Source organism: Vigna angularis, chromosome 4 (assembly GCF_016808095.1).
Source record: "Vigna angularis cultivar LongXiaoDou No.4 chromosome 4, ASM1680809v1, whole genome shotgun sequence".
NCBI lineage: Eukaryota > Viridiplantae > Streptophyta > Magnoliopsida > Fabales > Fabaceae > Vigna > Vigna angularis.
The window spans coordinates 20,095,144-20,117,159 of NC_068973.1; the positions used below are offsets into that span (position 1 = coordinate 20,095,144).

The following is a 22,016-nucleotide window of genomic DNA, read 5'->3' on the forward strand; positions in this document are numbered from 1 at the left end:
CCTAACCGTTAACTGGTCTCAAACGGCGTTAAATTAAGGCCACATGGTGCAGAGAGAATGTGTTGATGTGTGTTCCTCATTTACGTGCAGAGAGAATGTGTTGAAATCCCTAAAGTGAATATCCTTAAAGTCACATCATCATATTTTCTCTTCAATTTTTTATATTAAGATAATATATTAATTTAATTAATAATCCAATTTAATCATATTCACTAGTCATTATTTTGAACTAAATTATTATAAATTTAGTTTTTTAATTTTAAAATTTTTATAAAATTATGTGTATTTTAATTGAATATTAATATACAAAATTGTTTATATTATATCAAATTATTATATAAAAATAATAACTTATTTAATATTTTTAGATGACTATTTGAGAGAAAACATTTCTTTTTAAACTAAAATATGTTTATTATATATTTTTTTAATTATTTTATTTTTAAATTTAAATAAATTCAACATAAATATTATATTTTTAACTTTTCAAAGTAATAAAATTATATATCTAAGGATTACAATAAAAAATTATTTTAAATAGTTTTTTATAAAAATTAATATTTATGTATTTATATTTAAAGAAAAAAAATAATATTAAAATATTATGTAAAACTTGAAAATTAAAATATTAAATAAAAATTATTAAATAAATAAAATAAATAATTAAAAATAAACTAATTTAATTTTAAAAAATAACTGTGTTCGAACTTACCGTAGGTGATGAAACTTAAAAACAAATTCTTATGCAAAGTAAATAAAAAATAAATAAAATTTGATTTTAAAAATATTAAATAAAGATAAATAAATATGTTACATTACCACCACTATGATCAAAACACTCTAATAAATAATCTTACATCACTAATAAGCACGTTCTCTCTGCACTACATGGCAGCTTGATGAAATGAAGCCTATATTTATACTGTTTTTAGGTTTGACTTTTCGCTTAATAATTTCACATTATTTTCTTGGTGAAGCAGCAGTATGTAAAAACAAGTGGTGTGTAATTTAAGACCTTTTTTTTCTCGAATGATTGAAAAACTTAATCTTTAGCATGTACGTTGATTTCAAGGGTGATTTTTAGTAATCATTTGGGCTAAAGGCGTATCAAAACTACCAAAACTGTAATGAAAAAGGCGCCATCTTTTGCAATATTTACATCGAGATAGCATCCAAATAAAAGATCCTGCGAGTTGTCAAAAATCGCGATCTTACTCGCAAACTCACACGATCCTGCGAGTTTTCACACCCCATGTGAGCTGAATCGGAGGTTGGTTCGGAAGTTCGCCGGATGGGAGGATCGTGCTCCGCGTCGATCTTACATGGTGATGTTGAAGATAGGTTCGAAAGGAGAAAAAATGGGGTTAGGGTTTGAGGACAGCACCATGTTTTATTAAGAAACAGCACCATGTTTTATTAAGAAACAGCACCATGTTTTTTTGAAGCATGCACTGTATTTGACAATATGTCCCACAGGGATATTGTCTCATGGAATGCAATATAATGCAAATCTTGATTTTCAGACTTAAGTTGTGACTTGCCTTGGCTAGAACATGCGAGGCTTTTTTATCAGAATTCTTACTATGTTATAGATGGAGGATTTATATTATATAAAAATACAGAATTTTGAATGCTAGTAGATAAAGCCAGATATGAGGTTGGCCACTGGTTGATATCAACCACCATTGTCAGAATTATGAAATTGAGGTTTTTATAAAAGTGAGATACAAGGTATAAATATTTGAAGAGTGAAAAAAAGAGTATGGGAATGCAAAAAGAAATACAAAAATATATCTTGACACCATTGACGTGAAAAAAATAATAATATTTTATTTCTGTGCTGTTTCACTTTGATTTGTGAGTTGAAGGGTAAATGTGCCCTTTGGTAATCCAAAATTTGAAATAGCCAATTCTGCAGGGTTGTGTTATTTTTGTTTTCCCTCTCGTGATTTCATTTGGTTGGTTTAGGGTTTAACTTGTGAAGTGATTGAACAACTGTGTTTCCCTGTCGTGATTTCAGAAGTTTTTATTTGGAAGTGGTTGAATTCCGTATTCGCTCTTTCCTGGTGATTTCGCCGTCTTTAAAATTAGGGCAGTAAGGGGGCATTATTGTGGTTGGTTTCCACTCGCGTTGAAGCAGTACGAGGTATGATTGTCCACTGTTTTGCGTTGTTTCGTTGATTGATTTCCCTTTTTGGGTTTGTCTTTGGTCCTACTGGTTTGTGGTTTAACAGGTATCATAGTTGTTGTTGTTGTAGGATTGTGATTTTGGCATCCTCGTGTCAACCCCTTAGTACCGGTTCCATCCTGGTGATTATTGCGGTTTCTATTTTTCTGTGTGAGGTGCGTTTTGGAGTGCTGCAGGTAACGTGGTCCCTTCAATTTTTGGTTCCGATTGTTGTGTGTGGTGTTCTCATTTGAGAAAGTTTGATTATTTTTTAGTGGACACTGAAATTTGGGGTTTTAGGATGATGTTGGGAGAAATTGTGGGGTTTAGGGTTTGCTGTTCTGTTTTTGGACGCTTTTCAATTTTTTTGATTGTGTTGAGGAACTGATCATGTTAGCCTGTGATGATATTTTGCCTCTGATGATCTTTCGAAAAAACAGAAACTTAAAGACCTCCATTATTTTATTTGTGTGAAGTAGAACCTTGGTAATTAGTAGGTTAGGAAGACATATATCGTGTTCTTTGTTTATTGTACAAAATCATGAGTGGAGGTAACCACTTCTTTGGATACATGAATCTGATGCTTTGGTGTCTGTTAAAAGAGTGGAGGGGTAGACTTTGATTCTTTCAATTTTGGTTTTGTCCTGTCTAATTAGGTTTGTTTTTATTGATTAATATTTTTGTCAATTGTACAACCTTTTGTAAGTTGTAGGGTTGCTTGATTCGTTTACAACTCTATTTGTGAAAATAACATATGGGTTGTGTCTGAGTTGCATTTCTACTACTTGGTTCATTGCTGTTATAAATTTTGGATGCTATGAGTACAGTGTTTCGTCTGTAGGGGGAATCAATACATGTTTTGTACTGTCCAAAAAAATGAACAGAGGTAACTAGATAAGTGTACATCTGTAACTAGGGCTGGGGTACAGACGAAATAGTACATATAGTACAATAAGTTCAGTATAAATTATAGTTTATTTATACTGTTTTGTACTTAAAAAACTGAAACTATATTTACTAAAAACCAATTATACTGGTTAACAGTTCAGTTTAAAAATACTGAACTTATTGTATAGTTAACACTGGTTTAGGCCATTCATTATCACAATTTTCTCCCCGCCTCTTACATCCCATTACATTCCTTTCTGAAGTTGAAAGCTTGTTGCCGTTGAAGGCTCGTCGTCGTGGTCCGCCACCGTCGAAGGCTCGTCGTCGTGGTCCGCCACCGTCGAAGGCTCGTCGTCGTGGTCCGCCACCGTCGAAGGCTCGTCGTCGTAGTTCGCCGTCGTCGAAGGCTCGCTGCCGTCGTCGCCGTTGAAGGCTCACCGCTATCAAAGGTTTTTCCGTACTCTACCATCGTCGAACTATCGAAGGCTCTACCACCATCGTCGAAGGTTCGTTGTCGTCAAAGGCTCGCTACCGTTGAAGGCTCGTCGTTGAAGGCTCACCACTATCGAAGGTTTTTCCGCTCTCTGCCGTTGCCGAGCTGTCGAAGGCTCTACCACCATCGTCGAAGGTTCTGAGAACACTTCCCCTTTAGCTAGAAAGAGAAGCAAAAGGATATCACTCGCCTTCCTAGTATTAATCCTGTTTTGCTTTCCAAGAAGTCTGATGAAATTTATAAGGAGCCCAAATCTCCATCTAAGGCTACCAAATCTCCCAAAAAGTCTTAGAATATATATTTAATTTAGCTATGGATAACACTGTTTTAAGATGCCTTTTGGTGTAAAAGAGATGGGATTTGATGGTTGAAATTTGTATTGCGGTTTTGTTCTATTGCGTGTAGGATTTTGCTTCATTCATGGACACCTCTCGTTTTCATCTATTTTTTCTCTCTACCACAGCTGTTTATCATGCATCTTCTCTGAGAAGACACTTCTTACGGTTTTCTATTGGGCAAATAAAAGGTTATTAAGCTGTGTCCCAAAACCCAAGTGGCTTTAACTGTGTTATTCTAATGTTTAGTTAAGGTTATTCCAAGATTAGACATTGTTTCTATGACATCAATTATTCAAGAGCCACAAATTCTCAAGGTTCTTCCAACAACAACTTAAACAATCAGGTGTCTTTGTGCTATTGTGGAGACAAATTAGTCTTGCAAGTTGTTGAATTAGCCATCAATCATGGAAGGAGGTTTTGGGGATTATAGACATTTTACGGTAAGTTACCTTAGTTATGGATTTTGATGTTACAAAAGTTAAAATTTGTAGCCTAATTATGTATAAAACATCATGCCTCATAGCCCTGGAAATGTTTGCAAAATTGATCTGAAAGCATAAAGTTTTAGATTGTATCTATAGGTGGTTCAGCATTAAAACTGGAAAGGCTCTTATACAATTTTAGAAATGAACTTGGACCAATCCTTTTTTGAAAGGTTAGCTCAAGGGGGGAATGGTTGCTAGTCTTACAAGGAGTTTGTTATGTCTTATTTCTAATCAACGTGGAACATATTAACACGTGCTTTATCACTTTGTAATTTATCTGTAATCTTTGTTTCTTTCGCAGCCAAGTAATGGAGATACTCATGTGCAAAGAGATGACCTGTCAAGGTCTCTAATGGTATGTGTAACTTTCATTCAGATTTGACTCGTTTACTTTTATTGGTTGTGTTTCCTTACAATTAGTCATTTTAGTCTTTGATGTGAACCTCCAAATTTTTTAAATTTGTTACTACATGCTTCATTTTCCCTCCCATTTTCTTTGAATAAAAAATATTTTTCTCTAAACAGTCTTGCCTTTATATCAGGACTAGCAGAAGAATTTTATTTTTTTCTTTTCTCTTTCTTTCTGAAGTTAGATGTTGTTTTGCTAAGAAAACATCACAAGGCAAGGAGATAACCATCAAAATGTATATTTTATTTTACTCTATGGAGGCAAATATTCAAGCGAAGTTTCTATATCTAGGTTTTCCCTCTATAGAGTTACATATTTAATTCTGTGAAATCTGGGAAATTTCAAATATTAGTAACCATGAAATTCTCCATACTAAAAAGTACATTTATTAATGAATAATCATAAAGCTTATAGATTTTAAGGCATATAACACCTTATACTTGTCAACTGGTTTTAGCATTAGACACAATGCATTTTTTGCTTGTGTTTTATATTAGACTGTGGGTGGCATATATTAGAGAGCCATGCTTGGTAGAATAACTTGATCTCTTATTGTCTTGTTTAGGAATATCCTTTGTATTCGTGTTCTGTTTCTATTATGTAATAAAATAAACAAAATACGAAGTTGCTTGCATGCATGCACACACCACGATATGCACATAAGGATACAATTTGAGCTTATTGTTGTCCTTAAACGAAGGAGCATCTATGTTATTACTCAGATGCAATTGGAATCTGTCACAGTATTGTATATTTTGCATATAGATACTGGTGAATATATTTTATAATATAAGTAATTATTTTACTTTTCTGCAGTCTGCATTCTCTTCTACACCTCTCTTTGAGCCATTTGTCATTCCTCTGCTTCTTGAGAAACTTTCTTCTTCACTTCATTCAGCAAAGGTTGGTATTAATAGATTATCATTTTGTCTTTGATGTTAAATATCCATGTAATCACCTTAAAAAAGTTATCTATATTTTTGTGCGTTTGTTTTTTTTTTTTTTGCTTTCAGATTGGATATTTTGATACAGGAATACACCAATTATGCAATCAAGATATTTATCTAAATTATATAGCCAATAATGTCAAGTCTTACATTGTTTGTTGCATTATTATGTAGGTTAACTTAAAAGTGTTTACTGAGAAATTTATCTAAATTTCAACGGTTTTATCTTGTTGTCTTAGAATTTAACGGTTCTAAGTTTGAAGAGATAGTGTGTTGCCCTTAAGAGTAGAATATATAATTTCTTATATGGACCAATGTATATATCCCTATATCTTATAGTAGAATATATAATTACTTTATATCCCTATGTATGATGCAACTCTATGCTTTCAAGTTTGACCAATGAGATCTATATAATTGCACAAGAGTATGACCTTGGTTTGATTAATCTCTTTTATAGGTCAATAACACAGATGCAGAGGGTAGGCTTACTCTTGCAGATGCTCTGGTGTATGCTTGTAACCAGGATGCTGAAAAGGTATGGTGCTAAGAATCTAAATCTACAGTTACATAAATCATAATGTATTAGCGTATAGTTTAATATTTCGTAAGTGTTAGATTTGACTGATAACTATTTTATTTCTAATACAAGTTCTAGAAAATGTTGTAACCTTTCTAATTTGTCCTCTTGACCTAAAGTTCAATTATTTGAATAATACTATTTTTCATTGTTAAGATACCTGCGTGTGGCATTCCTGTACAATCTGGAAAAACATTTATACATGAAGTACTTTATGAATTGTGTTTAGTAATGGCTAGTCGGTTGTCATTGTATTTTTGAATTTTGATTATGTAGTTTGAAACAACCTTACCACGTGTTAGTAGTGTAGTTTGGTTTTAGAACTCTAACAAGTTGGTTAACCGTTCTTCAGATAGTGGACCTGGCAACATTAACTAGGGCCTGTATAATTGGTCTTGGATCCTCAATTAGAGGTAATTATTATATATGATCATTTTACCAATATTTGTTAGTACAAAAGATCCTCAATTGTGCTTTTTATAGTTCGTTGATGAGAAGGTTCAATGGTTGCATATTGGCATGGCTGGTCCAGTTTGGAATGAGAAGCAGCACTGTGCAGCAGGATTTGGTGTTGCTACTTTAGTAGAATGGGTTTTGAAGAACGTATCTTAAATGTCAACTGGATTGTTGAACTAGTTTACTGCACTGCATTATAAGTAAACTAAAAATTAGTTTACTGAACTGCACTTAACTATGAGTGAACGAAAAACAGTTCAGTTTGCCCGAACTATTTTTTAGTTCAGTTTAGTTCAGGCGAACTGTTTAGTGCCGTGTAGTATACTTTGCCTACCCCTATCTGTAACCACTTCTTTGGATGCATGAATGTGTTGCTTTGGTGACTATTAAAAGAGTGGAGGGGTGAACTTTGTATATGAGTCTTATAGTGGTGTCGATATAGTAGTATTCAAAGAAATATAAGGATGCAATCTTTGTTATGTAAAAGGAACCTTAGTCCTTACCTGCATGCAAGAGAGATAAAGATGCGAAGATATTTGAAACATAGAAAAGCTTTGATTGCAAACCCCAAATACCAACTTCGATTGCCTCACACTCAAAATAACCGCCATTCTCAACACATCAACAACCACCCTCGTGGTCTTCATGACCTTGTTCGTCTCTATGCGGCACGCAATCAAATCGAACTTGCTCGTCACTTGTTTGACCAAATTCCAAACCCAAATGTTGTTTTGTGGAACATGATGATCCGAGCTTATGCTTGGACTGGCCCTTTTCATCAATCCATTCATATGTACCATCGCATGTTGCAACTAGGTGTTACACCCAACAACTTCACCTTCCCTTTTCTTCTCAAAGCCTGTTCAGCTCTCCAAGCAATTGAACTTGGGAGACAAATACATGACCATGTCCTCACACTTGGCCTACAGGCCGATCTCTACATTTCCACTGCCTTGCTTGACATGTATGCCAAATGTGGCAATTATTTTGAAGCACGCACAATATTTGACAGTATGTCCCACAGGGATATTGTCTCATGGAATGCAATCATTGCTGGCTTTTCATTTCATGCTTTTTACAATCAAACAATTCACTTAGTTGTGCAAATGCAGCTAGCCGGAATAGCACCTAATTCTTCCACTATTGTATCTCTTTTACCCACAATTGGACAAGCTAATGCCTTATGCCAGGGGAAGACTGTTCACGCTTACTCTGTAAGAAAGATCTTCAGTCATGATGTGGTTGTTGCAACTGGGCTATTGGATATGTATGCTAAGTGCCACCACTTATCTTATGCCCAGAAGATCTTCAATGCCCTGAACCAAAAGAACGAGATATGTTGGAGTGCTATGATTGGGGGATATGTCATTTGTGACTCCATGAGAGATGCTTTGGCCCTTTATGATGACATGGTGTATATGCATGGCTTGAATCCTACACCTGTCATTCTTGCAAGCACACTTCGAGCATGTGCAAATCTCACTGATCTGAATAAGGGGAAAAACTTGCACTGTTACATGATTAAATCAGGGATTAATTCAGACACAACAGTGGGAAACTCACTGATATCAATGTACGCCAAGTGTGGGATCATGGATGATGCACTTGGATTTCTTGATGAGATGGTTATAAAAGACTCGGTTTCTTATAGTGCTATCATTTCAGGATGTGTGCAAAATGGCTATGCAGAAAAAGCTGTACTTATTTTTCGCCAGATGCAGTTATCTGGGACTGACCCAGATTCCGCGACCATGATAGGTTTGCTTCCAGCTTGTTCCCATTTGGCCGCTGTACAACATGGGATCTGTTGCCATGGATACTCAGTTGTTAGAGGCTTCACTGCAAATACCTCCATTTGTAATGCCATCATTGACATGTATGCAAAGTGTGGAAGGATTCATATCAGTCGGCAAGTTTTTGATAGAATGAAAAAGAGGGATATTGTTTCGTGGAATACAATGATAATTGGTTATGGCATTCATGGGCTATACATAGAAGCATTTTCATTGTTTCACGAATTACTAGCATCAGGCATGAAGCCAGATGATGTGACCCTTATTGCTGTTTTATCTGCATGTAGCCATTCAGGACTTGTGACGGAAGGGAAATATTGGTTTAATAGCATGAGCCAAGAACTCAACATCTCACCAAGAATGGCACATTATATATGCATGGTTGACCTCCTGGCCCGAGCAGGAAATCTGGATGAAGCGTACTCCTTTATTCAAAAGATGCCGATGGAACCCGATGTTCGTATATGGAGTGCATTGCTCTCTGCATGTAGGACCCGCAATAATGTTGAAATAGGTGAACAGGTGTCAAAGAAGATACAGATGCTGGGACCTGAGGGTACTGGAAATTTTGTTCTTATGTCTAACATCTATAGTTCCGTGGGCAGATGGGACGATGCAGCACATATTAGAAACATACAGAAGCATCAAGGTTACAAGAAAAGCCCAGGATGCAGTTGGATTGAGATCTCCGGGGTAATCCATGGATTTATTGGGGGTGATAGATCTCATCCACAGTCAGTATCCATAAATAACAAGTTACAAGAACTGTTGGTGCAGATGAAAAGAATGGGATATCAGGCAGATTCTGGTTTTGTTTTCCATGATGTTGAAGAAGAGGAGAAGGAACAGATTCTCCTTTATCATAGTGAAAAAATAGCCATTGCGTTTGGAATTCTTAATACCAGTCCTAGCAACCCCATTCTAGTTACAAAAAATTTGCGTATATGTGTTGACTGCCATAATGCAGTAAAATTTATGACTCTTATAACAGAGAGGAGGATAACAGTAAGAGATGCAAGTCGATTTCATCATTTTGAGAATGGAGTCTGCAATTGTCGGGATTTCTGGTGAGAGAAAGAAAAGTTGGAGTTGCACCCCTTGCCACAAGTTCATCCTGCACCCCTTGCTGCTTGAACCAGGTAATGTTCTTTATCGTTATTCTTGTTTGCTTAATTGTTCTTTACTTGTTGCACAATACCGAAAATTGAAGAGTGAAATTTATGTGTTGTATCAGTTCATTAGCACGGAAGATCAGGTGTGTTTTTATTTATGAGAAAAGTGTATATTCTCAATTCAAAAACGAGTAATGCATTTGTTTAGAAAACAATTACAACCACGGTTTACATTTAGCATCTGCTAACCAGTAACGAAGTGAGCAAAGGTTCTAGCGGAGGGACAAGGAAACACGAATGGCTACTGAAAAGACAAGAAACAATAAAGATGGAACGGCCACAGCAAGTTCGTATTTGTTCTTCAACATTTGGTGGAGTTTGGACTAGATCAAATTTCTTTGAGAAGTGCATTGAATATCATTTCCAAGGTAATTTATCTTTTTCTTTTCATCTATTTCTGTACAGCATGTTGTTAGATCTATCTTAATTGTTTTCATAAAGAGGATTCATAAGTACATCTGACATTTAGCTCCAGCACTTAGCGCCTATATCTCAAACTCCGCACTAAAGTCTCAGTCTCGGCAACGAATTTTAATCGCTGAGTTTGGCGTTTAGTGGCATGATTTCTGCTTAGCACGAAGCGACTTTTTAACTCTTTTTTCTTTATTTACATCAAAAGGAGTTATTTTGAGGGGTTAGATGATGAACCAAAGGTTCTATGTAAAAAAAAAGAAAAGAAAACATGTAGATTCGAGCGGTTCTTGATTCAACTAATTCTATTTGAGGCATTCTACATTATATTTAGGAGTTCAAACACTATTGTACTTTGAATATTTATTTCTTGCTCTCTCTACTCTAGGTGGTAGCGGTGCCATGGACCGCACTCATTTTTTGCTGTTGTAAATGTAGTGCACTTTGTTGCAGATATTGCAATATTATGAATGGTTCAATATTATGCTTCAGAGCAATCATGTGTGGTTCATCTGTCTCGGTAACACTGATGAATCCTTATTTGTTGTGTGATATTCTTCTATTATTATCATCCAGTGTCGAATATTAAAACAGTTTTTACTTGAAGGACAAAGTAAGAAAAACATAGGAACAAGCAACATCTTGTAGCTTTAGACAGCCCAGGTTTAGAAAATTGTTGCCTTATACAGTTCAGGCGAAATGAAATTATGTTGTAAGTTCATTTTGATTTCTAGAATCACAGACAAACATGCCGATTAGGGATATGGTACAATGATATCTGTTTTTTTTTTCTTAATTCGCATTCTTAGATATATTTTTAATTGAATGTGTATTTTGTGTGAATACTAACTTAGATTGAATATACTAACTTAGACATATTCGTTTCTGTTTAAGTTTAATAATAATGGTTACTTTTGCTCTAATTACGACTAAACGTTTTGAAAATAAAGAACGAATACTCATTATTTTAAGGATAAATTAACTGATGTTTTAGGTATAAAAATATTTTCAACCCTAATTTTTAAATTCCATTCATATAATTGTAGTATTTGAATAAACTGAAATGTTTGTTTAGCATTTCATGCAGACACGATTCTTTTTACGTATCGCATACCATTGTTTATTACATGGGGTGGCAAAGATGTAATTTTATTTTTTTCTGAAAAATTGTTTGAAGTCCACTTTTTTAAATAAAAATGTGATTAGATATTTGAGGAAAGGAATGAAATATTAAAATAGATTGTTATATTATAAAATTTGTTAAAATATGCCTTTTGTTTTTAAGTTATAAAGTGATTTTGGTTTTATTTTGTTTCATTTTTATGTTTTTCTTTTCAAATTTTTTGAACTTAAACGTTAGTTTTTTTTTATATAGTAAATAGTGTTCTATGCATGCTTGTTAAATTTGCTAATTAACTTGTACGAATTTACGTTTTTACACACAACATTCGTGTTAACTTAGTAAATTCGCTTTTGGTGTAAATTCGGTAGATTCCAAAGCAAATTTGGTCAACTCATCCAAACCCGAGAGTTTGCAACTAAGTTAGCGAGTTTAGAAGAGAAAATTTTAAACCCAAAACTTGTCAAGAATAGATTGGCGTCTTGCTGATTGTCTCCTTACTATGTCCCTCACTGCTTGTGGTGCCACCGCTTGTGGCGTCACTGTTCGCTAGTGGCGCATCGTTGCTTACCGTATCATTGTTTGTTCGTTGCACAGTTGTGTCATCGTTTTCTCATCGCATAGTTGTTCGCTTGCCATTAGTGTCTTTGAGGTTGTTTCTAGTCCTCTTCTCTATTTCAAAAAGGTGAGTTTTTTTTGTTGGTCAGCTCCGCATCGTTTTTTGGAGGAAGGGATTTAGGAAATTTGTAAGTTTTATTTTGTTAGCTGCAGAAAGGGATTTAGGGTACTTTAAGGATTTAGGGGATTTGTGAGTTTTTTTATGTCAGCTGAATGAAAGGATTTTATTGTCAAGTTGGTGTGCAACTTTTAGAAAGATAATATTATATATAGAATAATGATTCTTTGATACACCTAAATTTTTTTCATTCATTTGACACTACTTTTATTTTTTATTCTCTTTTTGAAAAAATACAAAATTTTACACTTTTATAACCATTTTACCCTTGTATTTTATGTTAAATGAATATAAAAATATGTATGATATCATTTCTCTTTTATATATATACATATATATATATATATATATATATATATATATATATATATATATATATATATATATATATACATGTATATACATGTATGTATATATATATACATGTATATACATGTATGCACATATGTATACATGTATGCATATATATATATATATATATTAGGTTTTTAATTAATTAAGATTTTTAATTTATTATAATGTTATAGTTGGAAACTAAAATTAGGAATAATTTAATGTATATTTAGGAATAAATCAAATTTAACTAATAGTAATTTCTATTTATTTATTAAAAAATGGAAATAAAAATACTTTAATTATTTTATTTTGAATTAATATCTTATTTTATTTTTTTTTTTAGAAAACGAATTTACGAGACGAGTTTATGAGTCGAGTTTACAAGTTGAATTTATGAGACGAATTTACGAGTTGAGTCGAGTTTATGAAAATGTTTAAGTAAATTTTCAAATTTGACAATCTTGGTTCCACGTCTTCAATACGTGTGTAATGACATTTCTATCATGTATTTGATTTTTTCATATGTCTTTGTACATGTGTTAATTATAATTTTATTTATGGATGTAATTAAAATTAAAAAAAAAACATTAGAGGGAAAAAACTTGAAATCCTTCTTCATCATTCATGTGTGAAAAACTTTTCCTTATTTATATTCATGCCAAATGGAAGCATCCCAGATAGTAGTGTCGTTATAGCTTTTTCCCTCTCTAATTCTTGTCTTCTTAGATTGAAAGTGACATGACTCTCCTACCACACCGTTTGGTGTCGTAACCATCAGACCGTCACCACTGCCTGTAATAATGATCATCATTGATATCGTCGGCAACATCGGCATAATCTGTAGTCCTTATTTGAGCCTTTATCTCATCGCGCCTTTCTATGTCGTGGTAGACGTCAAGGTTGAACTTGAAGGTTGCTATTCCTTTGTCAAGTTGTTATTCTTAGTATCATTCTTAACACTTCCTTGGTCTTCGAACACCACTGCATTTGCTTTAGTAGCACTTGGTTGTTTTTCATTTGCGGTTGTACTTGCTTTATCTTTCAAACTTTTCTCCTCACTACTAATAGGCACGATCTTCGCTTGACCTATATCTAATCTTCCCTTTTCTAAGTTGCTATTGACTTGGCTTTCAATAGTAACTTTAGGAGGTTCAATTTCTAGTGTTTGATCTTTCGGACTGGAGCTAGGATTAGAAGCTCTAAACTCTTTCGTGGAATTAGCATCTTGCTCCAATGGAACTTTATCAACCAAAGGAGCAATTGGTTTGTTATGCCGAGAGAATATAAATAAAATGAGTGACTATTGCATAATGCAAGAGATTTGCAATTCACAGTGTAAATGAACCTTTGGGTCAGAAAGCATATTGGTAGAAACAAATGTTTTTGTCAAAGAGCTCACTGCAAGCTTGGTGTCTACGTTGTGTTTTACTAGAACAATTTTAAACTGTGATACAATATTCGAAGGTGAATCACTTCGTGTCCCAGGAGTAGGATTTGAAATTATATTACCCTTCGAGACTAGTTTTTCATCTACTAGTTTAGGTTTTACATGAGAAGCATATCTCAACAAAGAAGATTGAGGAGGAGATGGTTGTTGAGGTGGTACGAAAATACTGGTAACCTTCTCCACAGTATTTCTAAATGCACTTGTTTTTTAACCGATGTGGATCTCTTAATTGCAACCATATAAAAATAGGTTATTCAAATACCTTGCATAAGATTGAAAAATAACATTACTAGAACAATAAACTAAAAGTGACATTATTAGTAGATTAAACTCTTATGGCTCCAGAATCCAGACTGAACGAGGCAAACTCCATCATGCAGCAGCAAAGGAAGCTCATGGTGATATGGCAGTAGAAGAAAGTGAGGTTATGCGAGGTGATAGGAAGTGAGAGTGGTGACTATGGTGGATTCAAACTAGGTGAGGTTGCCTAGCCATGAAAGGAGGCTAGATGAGGCTCAAGGTCTCTTTAACTAGTGACTTTCAAGAAGAGAAAGTAGGCTCTGGAGTTATCTCAACAAAATAACATTTCAATTATCTCAAGTACTTTTACATGGTACATGGTATTAGTTTTATAGGAAACTTAGCTCTTTGCTCATGCCTATCATACATGGCTAATCATCAGTCGTGATATGTGGATCAAATGTCACATGAAAGTGTTCATTTAACATATTTAACATATGTAGAAAAACAAGAAAAATGTGATCGAGGATTGTTGGACACTAGCATTGGGCGTGTGAATGGGTTGTTGAGCGCCTGATATGCAAAGCTAGATGTAAGGAGCTCTTGGCACATCTACGTTAGGCGGCTTGACCATGTCAATGGGTGACCAGAGTAAACCTTGGTAGGTTGATTTTGAGCTTACATGCTCCTTGTTGATAGGTTTTGACAACCATGCTCCTTATTTGGCAACTTTATGTGATTTTTATTGAATTATTTTCCTTTTGATAGGTCCATTGTTTGGACCAAGTCATCAAACTTACACCTAATGTGCAATGTGTAAGTAATAAACTTAACAAAACAAGGAGAATTACTAATGTGAGAATGAAAAGAATTATCAAAACAACGTAGAGATTGAAGATAATAGCTTAAACCATACAAAACTTATTTTGTGATAACGTAACTTTCGTCTAAAAATACATTGGAGTTACAGTTTTTCACTAAAGGAGTGTTCTAGAATATTCTCAATACATTCCTTGAACATTTTAAATAAAATGTAGTGCTTGAATAGGGAAATTTGAAAGGCTTAAAGACAAAATATGTTGTTAAACAAGTAAATTTTAAAAGACTAAAATTTTAATGTTACCTTATTTTTCAGTCATTTGTTAGTCAAGATGTCATCATCAACATTAAAATTTTTTTTAGTTAAGTCAAATGCTAATTTTTCCATGTTTTTTCATTTCATCTATTGTTTCTTGTTTCTTTTCTTGATAATCGAAACTATAATGGGTCATGATTATTTTTGAGTTTTTTGAATTGAAAATGTTAGATCTTTCACATCTTATAGAGGATGTATCAACTACTAAATAAAACATCTACCTCCTTTGGAGAAACCAGGTCTAAAAGTTCGTAGTGCTTCGCTGACTTTTAGGACCCCAAACATTTTTTACTCCCCATCGTTCCACCCATCCATCTGCGTTCACCTTAAATTTCTTCTTCTTATCTCATGTCTTAGATTTCACCGTAGATTTCTTCTTTAAAATTTTCAGCTTACAATTTCTTCTTCTTATTCTTCTTACCGTTAATATTTTTCAAAAAAACAATTTTCACCTTAGATTTTAAAGTTTTGTCTTTTCATTAATAGTTCTATCATCAGAAGACCTTATCCTCGTTTATGTGCCCAATTGACAAACTTTCCCACTTGTAGATAAGATTGTTTGTAATATTTCTTTCTTCAATTCTCCCCCTCAACAACTGCAACTTTCTCAATGCCTTTCTCAACCTCAATTGTTTTTCCACCATGATTAAAACCTTACTCGATTCCTGTCCAAAGTCCTACATTCTCAAATACCTACATTAGAAAATCCAATCCACATCTGTAAAAGGTTAGAAAAGAAAAGAAAATCTTAATTTTCTAATATCAATGGAATAAATCAAAATCCAACAACCAATAAAAGGGGACTGCAAAACACTATTGGAATTAAAGAAAGCACAAAAGAAAGTTGAAGATGATAAACGAAAAATATATCCAAGCGAAGCTGAAAAACACTCCTATTGGAAAGACAATTACAGTGGTAGTTAACTGAAATTGAAAGCTAAAGCTTAGATTACGGTGGAGGAGGCAGTTGAAGCGACCAAACGATGTTCAAAAGCTACAAGAACAAGTTGTTTGCGAAAAAGAACAAGTATTCAAAATCTAAATCCGAGGATGTTATTCAAGCTCTCAATAAACAGAGCTTCGGCAACACTGTTTTAAGTTGCAATTTCTGTCTTAAACATGGAGTTTCAATTAACGGAAGAATTCATCGAATAAAAAGCTTAGGACTAACGTGCAAGAAGTTTTCTTTCCGAGGCTTTATCGGTCCTCGTCCATATATTTTAGGGACCTCTTTGATACTTCACTCCTGTCTTAATGCTTTAGAATAATTTATTTTTAAGAATAATCATTTTATATCCTAATTCTAAAGATTTCTTTTAAATTTAATTTTCTAATGAATAATCGCAACTAAATAACTCCCACTTGTTCACCCAACAAATAATACGGGGCTTGGATTTCATAATTATACTACTTATTCGACAAAAAGGATCACACCCAAGAAGCAAAAAATATACATCGACGGACACAAATATCACCTTAACAGAGCATCAGAAAATCCATAAGACATGAGCAATGCAGCCATAAAAGCTCGAGGTTCTTTGTCACAACTGTATAAATAGTTAGTGTTATCTTCTACATTACATCATTTTATTCCACTTTTCTCACCTTGCTGGAAATCTGTCATCTCAGGTACCATATAATTCAGCACTTTCAGACTAAGAGCTCTCTTTCTCATACACATCATTAGCATATTTCCAATTAATAACTTTCCAAATGTTCTTCAGATAATCTGGTCTAACATTCTTGTACTGCATTAAGAAAAACAAGCATACATCAGAATTATTTTTAACAACGGATATGCATCTAGGAATCTGGGAAAGCGTGTAACCTTTTCCTCCTGATTGCCAAATAATAGCACGATAAAAGTTTCAACATATTGTACGTGACGAAAAATTAATTTATTTCTAAACTTGTGAGTATGTGAATATTCTAATCTACGGTGGGTGTGTGGATTCCAATTCCTAACTAACATAAAGGACGAAAAATGAATATTCCATTGTAAGTTGTGACTTTACCTGAATTCTTGAAATTATAAGCTTCACTAAGCTTTTGTTTTACTTTGATAATAAAAAAACAAAAAAATGGCTTTGCTGCATTTTATACATGTCTTCCTTTGCTAATTTATACATTTGAAAGTTTTTTCATACCTCTACATTTCTGTTAATTATTGGACGGAATTTTAGGAAGAGGGGCTTTATTTGGACTGCTGAAAAACTACTAAGACTTTGCTTCAAGAAAATAAACAAACTGAGGACTAAATACGAGCAATTTGATAGAGCATTAAAGGTATATGAAAGAAAGAAGAGGAAATGAGTGCAGGGTAAGGAGTTTAGAAAGCGGGAAAGGTTGTTGACCGTTAGTCAGGAAGTGTGAAGGGGAGGAAATACTATAAATAGGGGATGTATTGTACAGGGAGTTAGTTAGTTCTTTTGTACATTTGGGTATAGATGGGATATTTGTTCCAGTGGAGGGAGAGAGGGCTTTTCTGGTGTAATTCTTTGTACATTGGTTCATTCATACAACAATAATATACATACTGTTTTGTGTCTTTTCGTGTGTGTTTTAGAAGAGGAGAGTGTTGATCAACTTCTTGATAAAAGAAGACTATCACAATTACATAAGTATAACATAGTGACTAAAATTGTACAAAGTCTTCCAATTGCAAAACCTAGCCCAAGAACGGGGGAGGATTACCCAATTCTTATAAGGACTATTATCCCTAATCAATAAGAGATCTTAACAGCAGTTAATCATAAACTTCTGAGATTTAGGAGAAAGCTATTGCATCATTTTCTACTTGTCTCTATTATTAGTTTATGTTCACGCTAAATTCACATTTTGATTCACTAAAACCAATCAATAATATCATCTATCAAAATGCAAATAAATATAGAAGCTCTAGAAGAACGTTTGAAGGTCAAATTTCAGGATGAAAATAAGTCAGAATATTAACTATGTTAGGAAACCAATTCTTTGTAATTGGCATTTTATTAAGATAAAAGTGTTGGGATGAAATAAGCTCTAAAAAAGTGCTTAAAAATTGAGATAAAAATAATTCAATTCTATTTTAACTGAACATATCTTATTTTGAAATTCCATTTGGAAACCAAGAATCAAATTTTGACCACCCTTTGCATCTCACAAGTCATAACCACCAAACTGAAAATATGCACAGGATTCAAATAACAATATTACAGCAACCATGCAATCAGTAGTGGATCACCAAGTCAATTCTACCTGTAAGTAGTACGCATGCTCCCAAACATCAATGCCAAGCAACGGAACCAAATTTGGTCCCTTGGTAACCAGTGGGTCCTGCATACAAAATGTTCATAAGTACATGTGAAAATCAATAGACATATATGCAGAGAGAATAAACATGGTTCACTAAAGCTAAAAAAATGAGTATGAGGATCGAGAAAAGACAAAAAACTCTAACTAGTTCCTTCTCTTATCTATAGTTTTCACTATAGCAATATTTATACATCTGAACACCATTAAAATTTGAAGAAGTCCTCCACATTCCAACAATGTCACTCAATATTAATTGGGTCCCAACACTTTTTTGTTAATTTAGAATTAAGTCCTGGCTATTTTAAAATGTCGTAGCAGGTCGCTGTAATCATTAATTGCTAAAACTTCATTAGAACTGAACTGACATGACTGAAACTTGTCTTAACAGATCTAGAAAAAATGAAAACAGGCCAAATTACTTCTGCAACCTTCAACTATAAGTCAACCATTGATTCAGAGAGAGCAAGATTAAATAGAGCTAGAGAGAAAAAGTTCACCTGAGATCTGTTGGTGTTTTGGAGGTTGGGTCTAGACTAATAAATTGAAAGAAGCAGTTTGATAGCCAGATCAGAAAAGAATAAAACGGCAGTCAAAGAGAATCAACAGTTTAAAGAGATGAATTGGGGGGAAAACTGATAAGATATGGCGGCAGGTGACTGCAGGTCCTCCCGTGGTCAGACTTAAAAAATGAGAACTTGAGAGGTTGCTCTGTCTCAGCAATAAATGACAAGAGAAAATGAACATGAAAAAGAGATTAAAAACGAATGGAAGGACAAATAAACACAGTTGGTTTACACAGGTAAATATAGTTTGATATGCATATAATACATTTTATTTTTGTCCACCAGGCAAGATATTCTTTACTTAGAGAAATAGGAATTTACAAAGCCTTACTACAAGTATTGTTTGGTGAAGTATTCTTTGACTGTTGACTATCAAGTAAAAGATCTTGAAAGGTGTGACAACTTACAAGTGATACAAAAGAAATACAAAAAGGGAGAATTGGAGGCCAGACCAAAAGACTACTTTCATTTATTTTCTTTTTTAATGTTACTGCTGATCTATGAAGCCTATTAGGATCATGTAGAAAATGATGAGGGGAAATGACGATGGAAGGGTCAGTTTACCTGGTTGGCAGTGGTTTCAACTACAAGCCTCTTCAACTCTTTGTCCAGACCAAGCCACTGGCAAGGCAGTACAGAATACGCAAAAGGAAGCAACATTTCAAACAACGACCAAGACATTAATGCAAGGAACGAAAATATTCTGGGAATTTCAGAATCTGATCAACTCACCACCCAACCAGACCCCTGCAGTGCTGCACCTTCTGCATTAACTTTTTGTATCAATGCTTCAAAAGAGCCAAAATGCGTGTCAATAGCCCATCCCAGTGGACCCTTCGGTGGTTCACCACCTCCTTCCTACAAAAGGGGAGAAGTTTTATTAGGTAAAAGACTACCAAAGACCAAATACATCCAAAAAATAGGATAAAGATACAAACTTACACGAACAGGAGCTAGATTTTTCCAGAAAATAGAATGGTTGATATGACCTGCAAGAAATGATCCTTAGTTGTACATTTAGATAACTTTAAAAACCATGGAAGATATAGCCTGGCTCCATCACTCAAAAGTCTGTTTGGTTCATTCTTAAACCAGGCATAATTTCTCACACAAAGAGTAAAATATGAAAAAATATGCAACCACTATTCATTCTCATCAACCAATCCATCTTAGTATAGATGCTACACACCAACCACCCCCTTCGGATTCCAAGCAGAATGACAACAATAAAATTTTGGGAAACACACACAAGCACTCAAAGATCCATGTTACACAACTACTGCATTTGGGTAAAATAAAAATTGTGTTCGTTCGAGTACGAAACAAACGGATTGGTCGTCATTTTAAGCATCTGTGCCTCAATGCCTAGGATACAATACAATACGTTACTTTCACTAAGTACTACCAAAATCACAGCGGCGTATTAAGCAAATCCCCACTCCCCTGCCTGTAGTTTACACCTGACTTATTACATCAACAAAGGCCAATTACTTATCATCCACAACACAACAAACTAAATAATCCACTGTCAACTATTCACGACTCGATATTAATTCAATGAACAAATCACGCAGTCGCCGTAATTCAGCATTCGATAAACCAAAACTAAAAGAAGAAACGAAAAAGAAAGAGAAAGGGGAAGCAGACCTCCGCCGTTGAACTTGATGGCGGCCTGGAGCTTAACGACGGCAGAGGAATCGGCCTTGGCAACGGCATCTTGGAGCTGCTCAAGAGCCTTGTTGTAGTTGGTGATGTAAGTCTGATGGTGCTTCTGGTGGTGGAGCTGCATGATTTCACCGCTGATGGCTGGCTCCAGTGCGCCATAGTCGTAGTCCAGATCAGGTAGCGTGTAAACATGCAAACCGCGGGAATGAGTAGCCACCGCTGCGCCTACTCCGAGAGGCCTCGCGTCATTGCGGAGCACCGATGCTAGGGTTTTTCTGGTCAATAGGGCTCGCGCAGCCATCGGGAAAGATATGGAGACCTTCTGCGACACACCTAAATGAAGGAGATTCGGTGACAGCAGAGTGGATGGAATTATAAATCAAATATTTTGTCACAAAATAAAATGCTAGTAATACATATGTTCCCGTATTTAATACATATTATATGATTAATTTATCGCGTAAAAGGATTTATAATTGAATGGTGTATTTTTTGTCACCCTATAAATAATTGTTTACTTACTAATTAAAACTGATGTTTTGAATTGACTAACTTATTTGTATTTAGTAGTATTTCTAAATATAGTGATTGAATATTAAAGGGTGTACACGCGTGCATAACTGCACACCAGTTTCAATGGGCTTGTTACACCACAGCACCACCTGCCGACGCTGCGTCTATTTATTTACTAGTATTATTTTATTCGGGAAACAAGTCACGCGTTAAGCATGTAACTAGTATAATCAATCACTCAATATTCTCATTTCAAAATAAATAATGTAAATGCTCTTAGTTCAAGCGTTGTTGACAATGTATTCAAAAGTTAGAATAATGTTTTATCCCCACATCCACCCTCAGCTCTAGGTACCATACTACTGTCATTGATTGTCTTTCAAGGCGGAAGTTCTACTTATTTTCTTGCAATAAATACGCGAATTGATAATTCGTTAGTTTCTATACATAACATTGTTGCATCAGTAAAATGGATACCGAAATTTCCAGCTTATAAGATATTTGACATTGAGTCGGTTTTCACAGAATAGATTTGATGAACCTTCATCAAGGTTGAATGTCAGTACAGTATTTTACAAAAGTGAAAAGTATTTCCTTACATTAACAAGATAAACACGTATTTACCCAAATATATCCTTAGCAAAGTATGTTCCTACTCCTAGATCCTAATTATTTTACATGCTTCCTCATTTCATTCACTCGTAACCGTATCTGCCGCACGCTTTAATTGAAGTAGTCAACATGGGAAGCAAAATCAACTGGGAAATCAGAAATATTTTTCTTGGCACTATCCTTAAAAGAGCATAAGTTTCAATTTATATTACAATA

General features: G+C 34.4%; 2 protein-coding genes across 13 annotated transcripts; one reads left to right on the plus strand and one right to left on the minus strand.

Annotated features, from left to right (window-relative positions):
- The first annotated feature begins 874 nt into the window (after nt 1–874).
- LOC108331596 (pentatricopeptide repeat-containing protein At3g16610) lies at nt 875–10,935 on the plus strand. 12 transcript variants are annotated; one of them, XR_008248267.1, is made up of 7 exons: nt 875–1,363; nt 2,021–2,146; nt 2,259–2,343; nt 4,673–4,726; nt 5,597–5,683; nt 6,188–6,265; nt 9,548–10,505. XR_008248267.1 is itself a non-coding variant. In XM_052875959.1 (3 exons), the coding sequence occupies exon 2, from the start codon at nt 7,228–7,230 to the stop codon at nt 9,625–9,627; it is 2,400 nt and encodes a 799-aa protein (XP_052731919.1). In that variant the 5' UTR covers nt 6,187–6,265; nt 6,660–7,227; the 3' UTR covers nt 9,628–9,695; nt 9,791–10,505. The 12 variants fall into 12 exon arrangements, 8 of the variants coding, with proteins under 8 accessions (XP_052731919.1, XP_052731917.1, XP_052731922.1 ...); XR_008248268.1 differs by having other exon boundaries at nt 876–1,341; XR_008248270.1 differs by lacking the exon at nt 875–1,363 and adding an exon at nt 1,738–1,919.
- Nucleotides 10,936–16,518: 5,583 nt separating this feature from the next.
- LOC108331989 (superoxide dismutase [Mn], mitochondrial) lies at nt 16,519–21,088 on the minus strand. Its single transcript, XM_017567054.2, has 6 exons — nt 20,658–21,088; nt 19,953–19,999; nt 19,743–19,868; nt 19,575–19,631; nt 18,391–18,468; nt 16,519–16,901 (listed from the first exon to the last, which is right to left on the minus strand). Exons 1-6 carry the CDS (start codon nt 20,974–20,976, stop codon nt 16,809–16,811), a joined length of 720 nt encoding a protein of 239 aa, XP_017422543.1. The 5' UTR covers nt 20,977–21,088; the 3' UTR covers nt 16,519–16,808.
- Nucleotides 21,089–22,016: the final 928 nt, after the last annotated feature.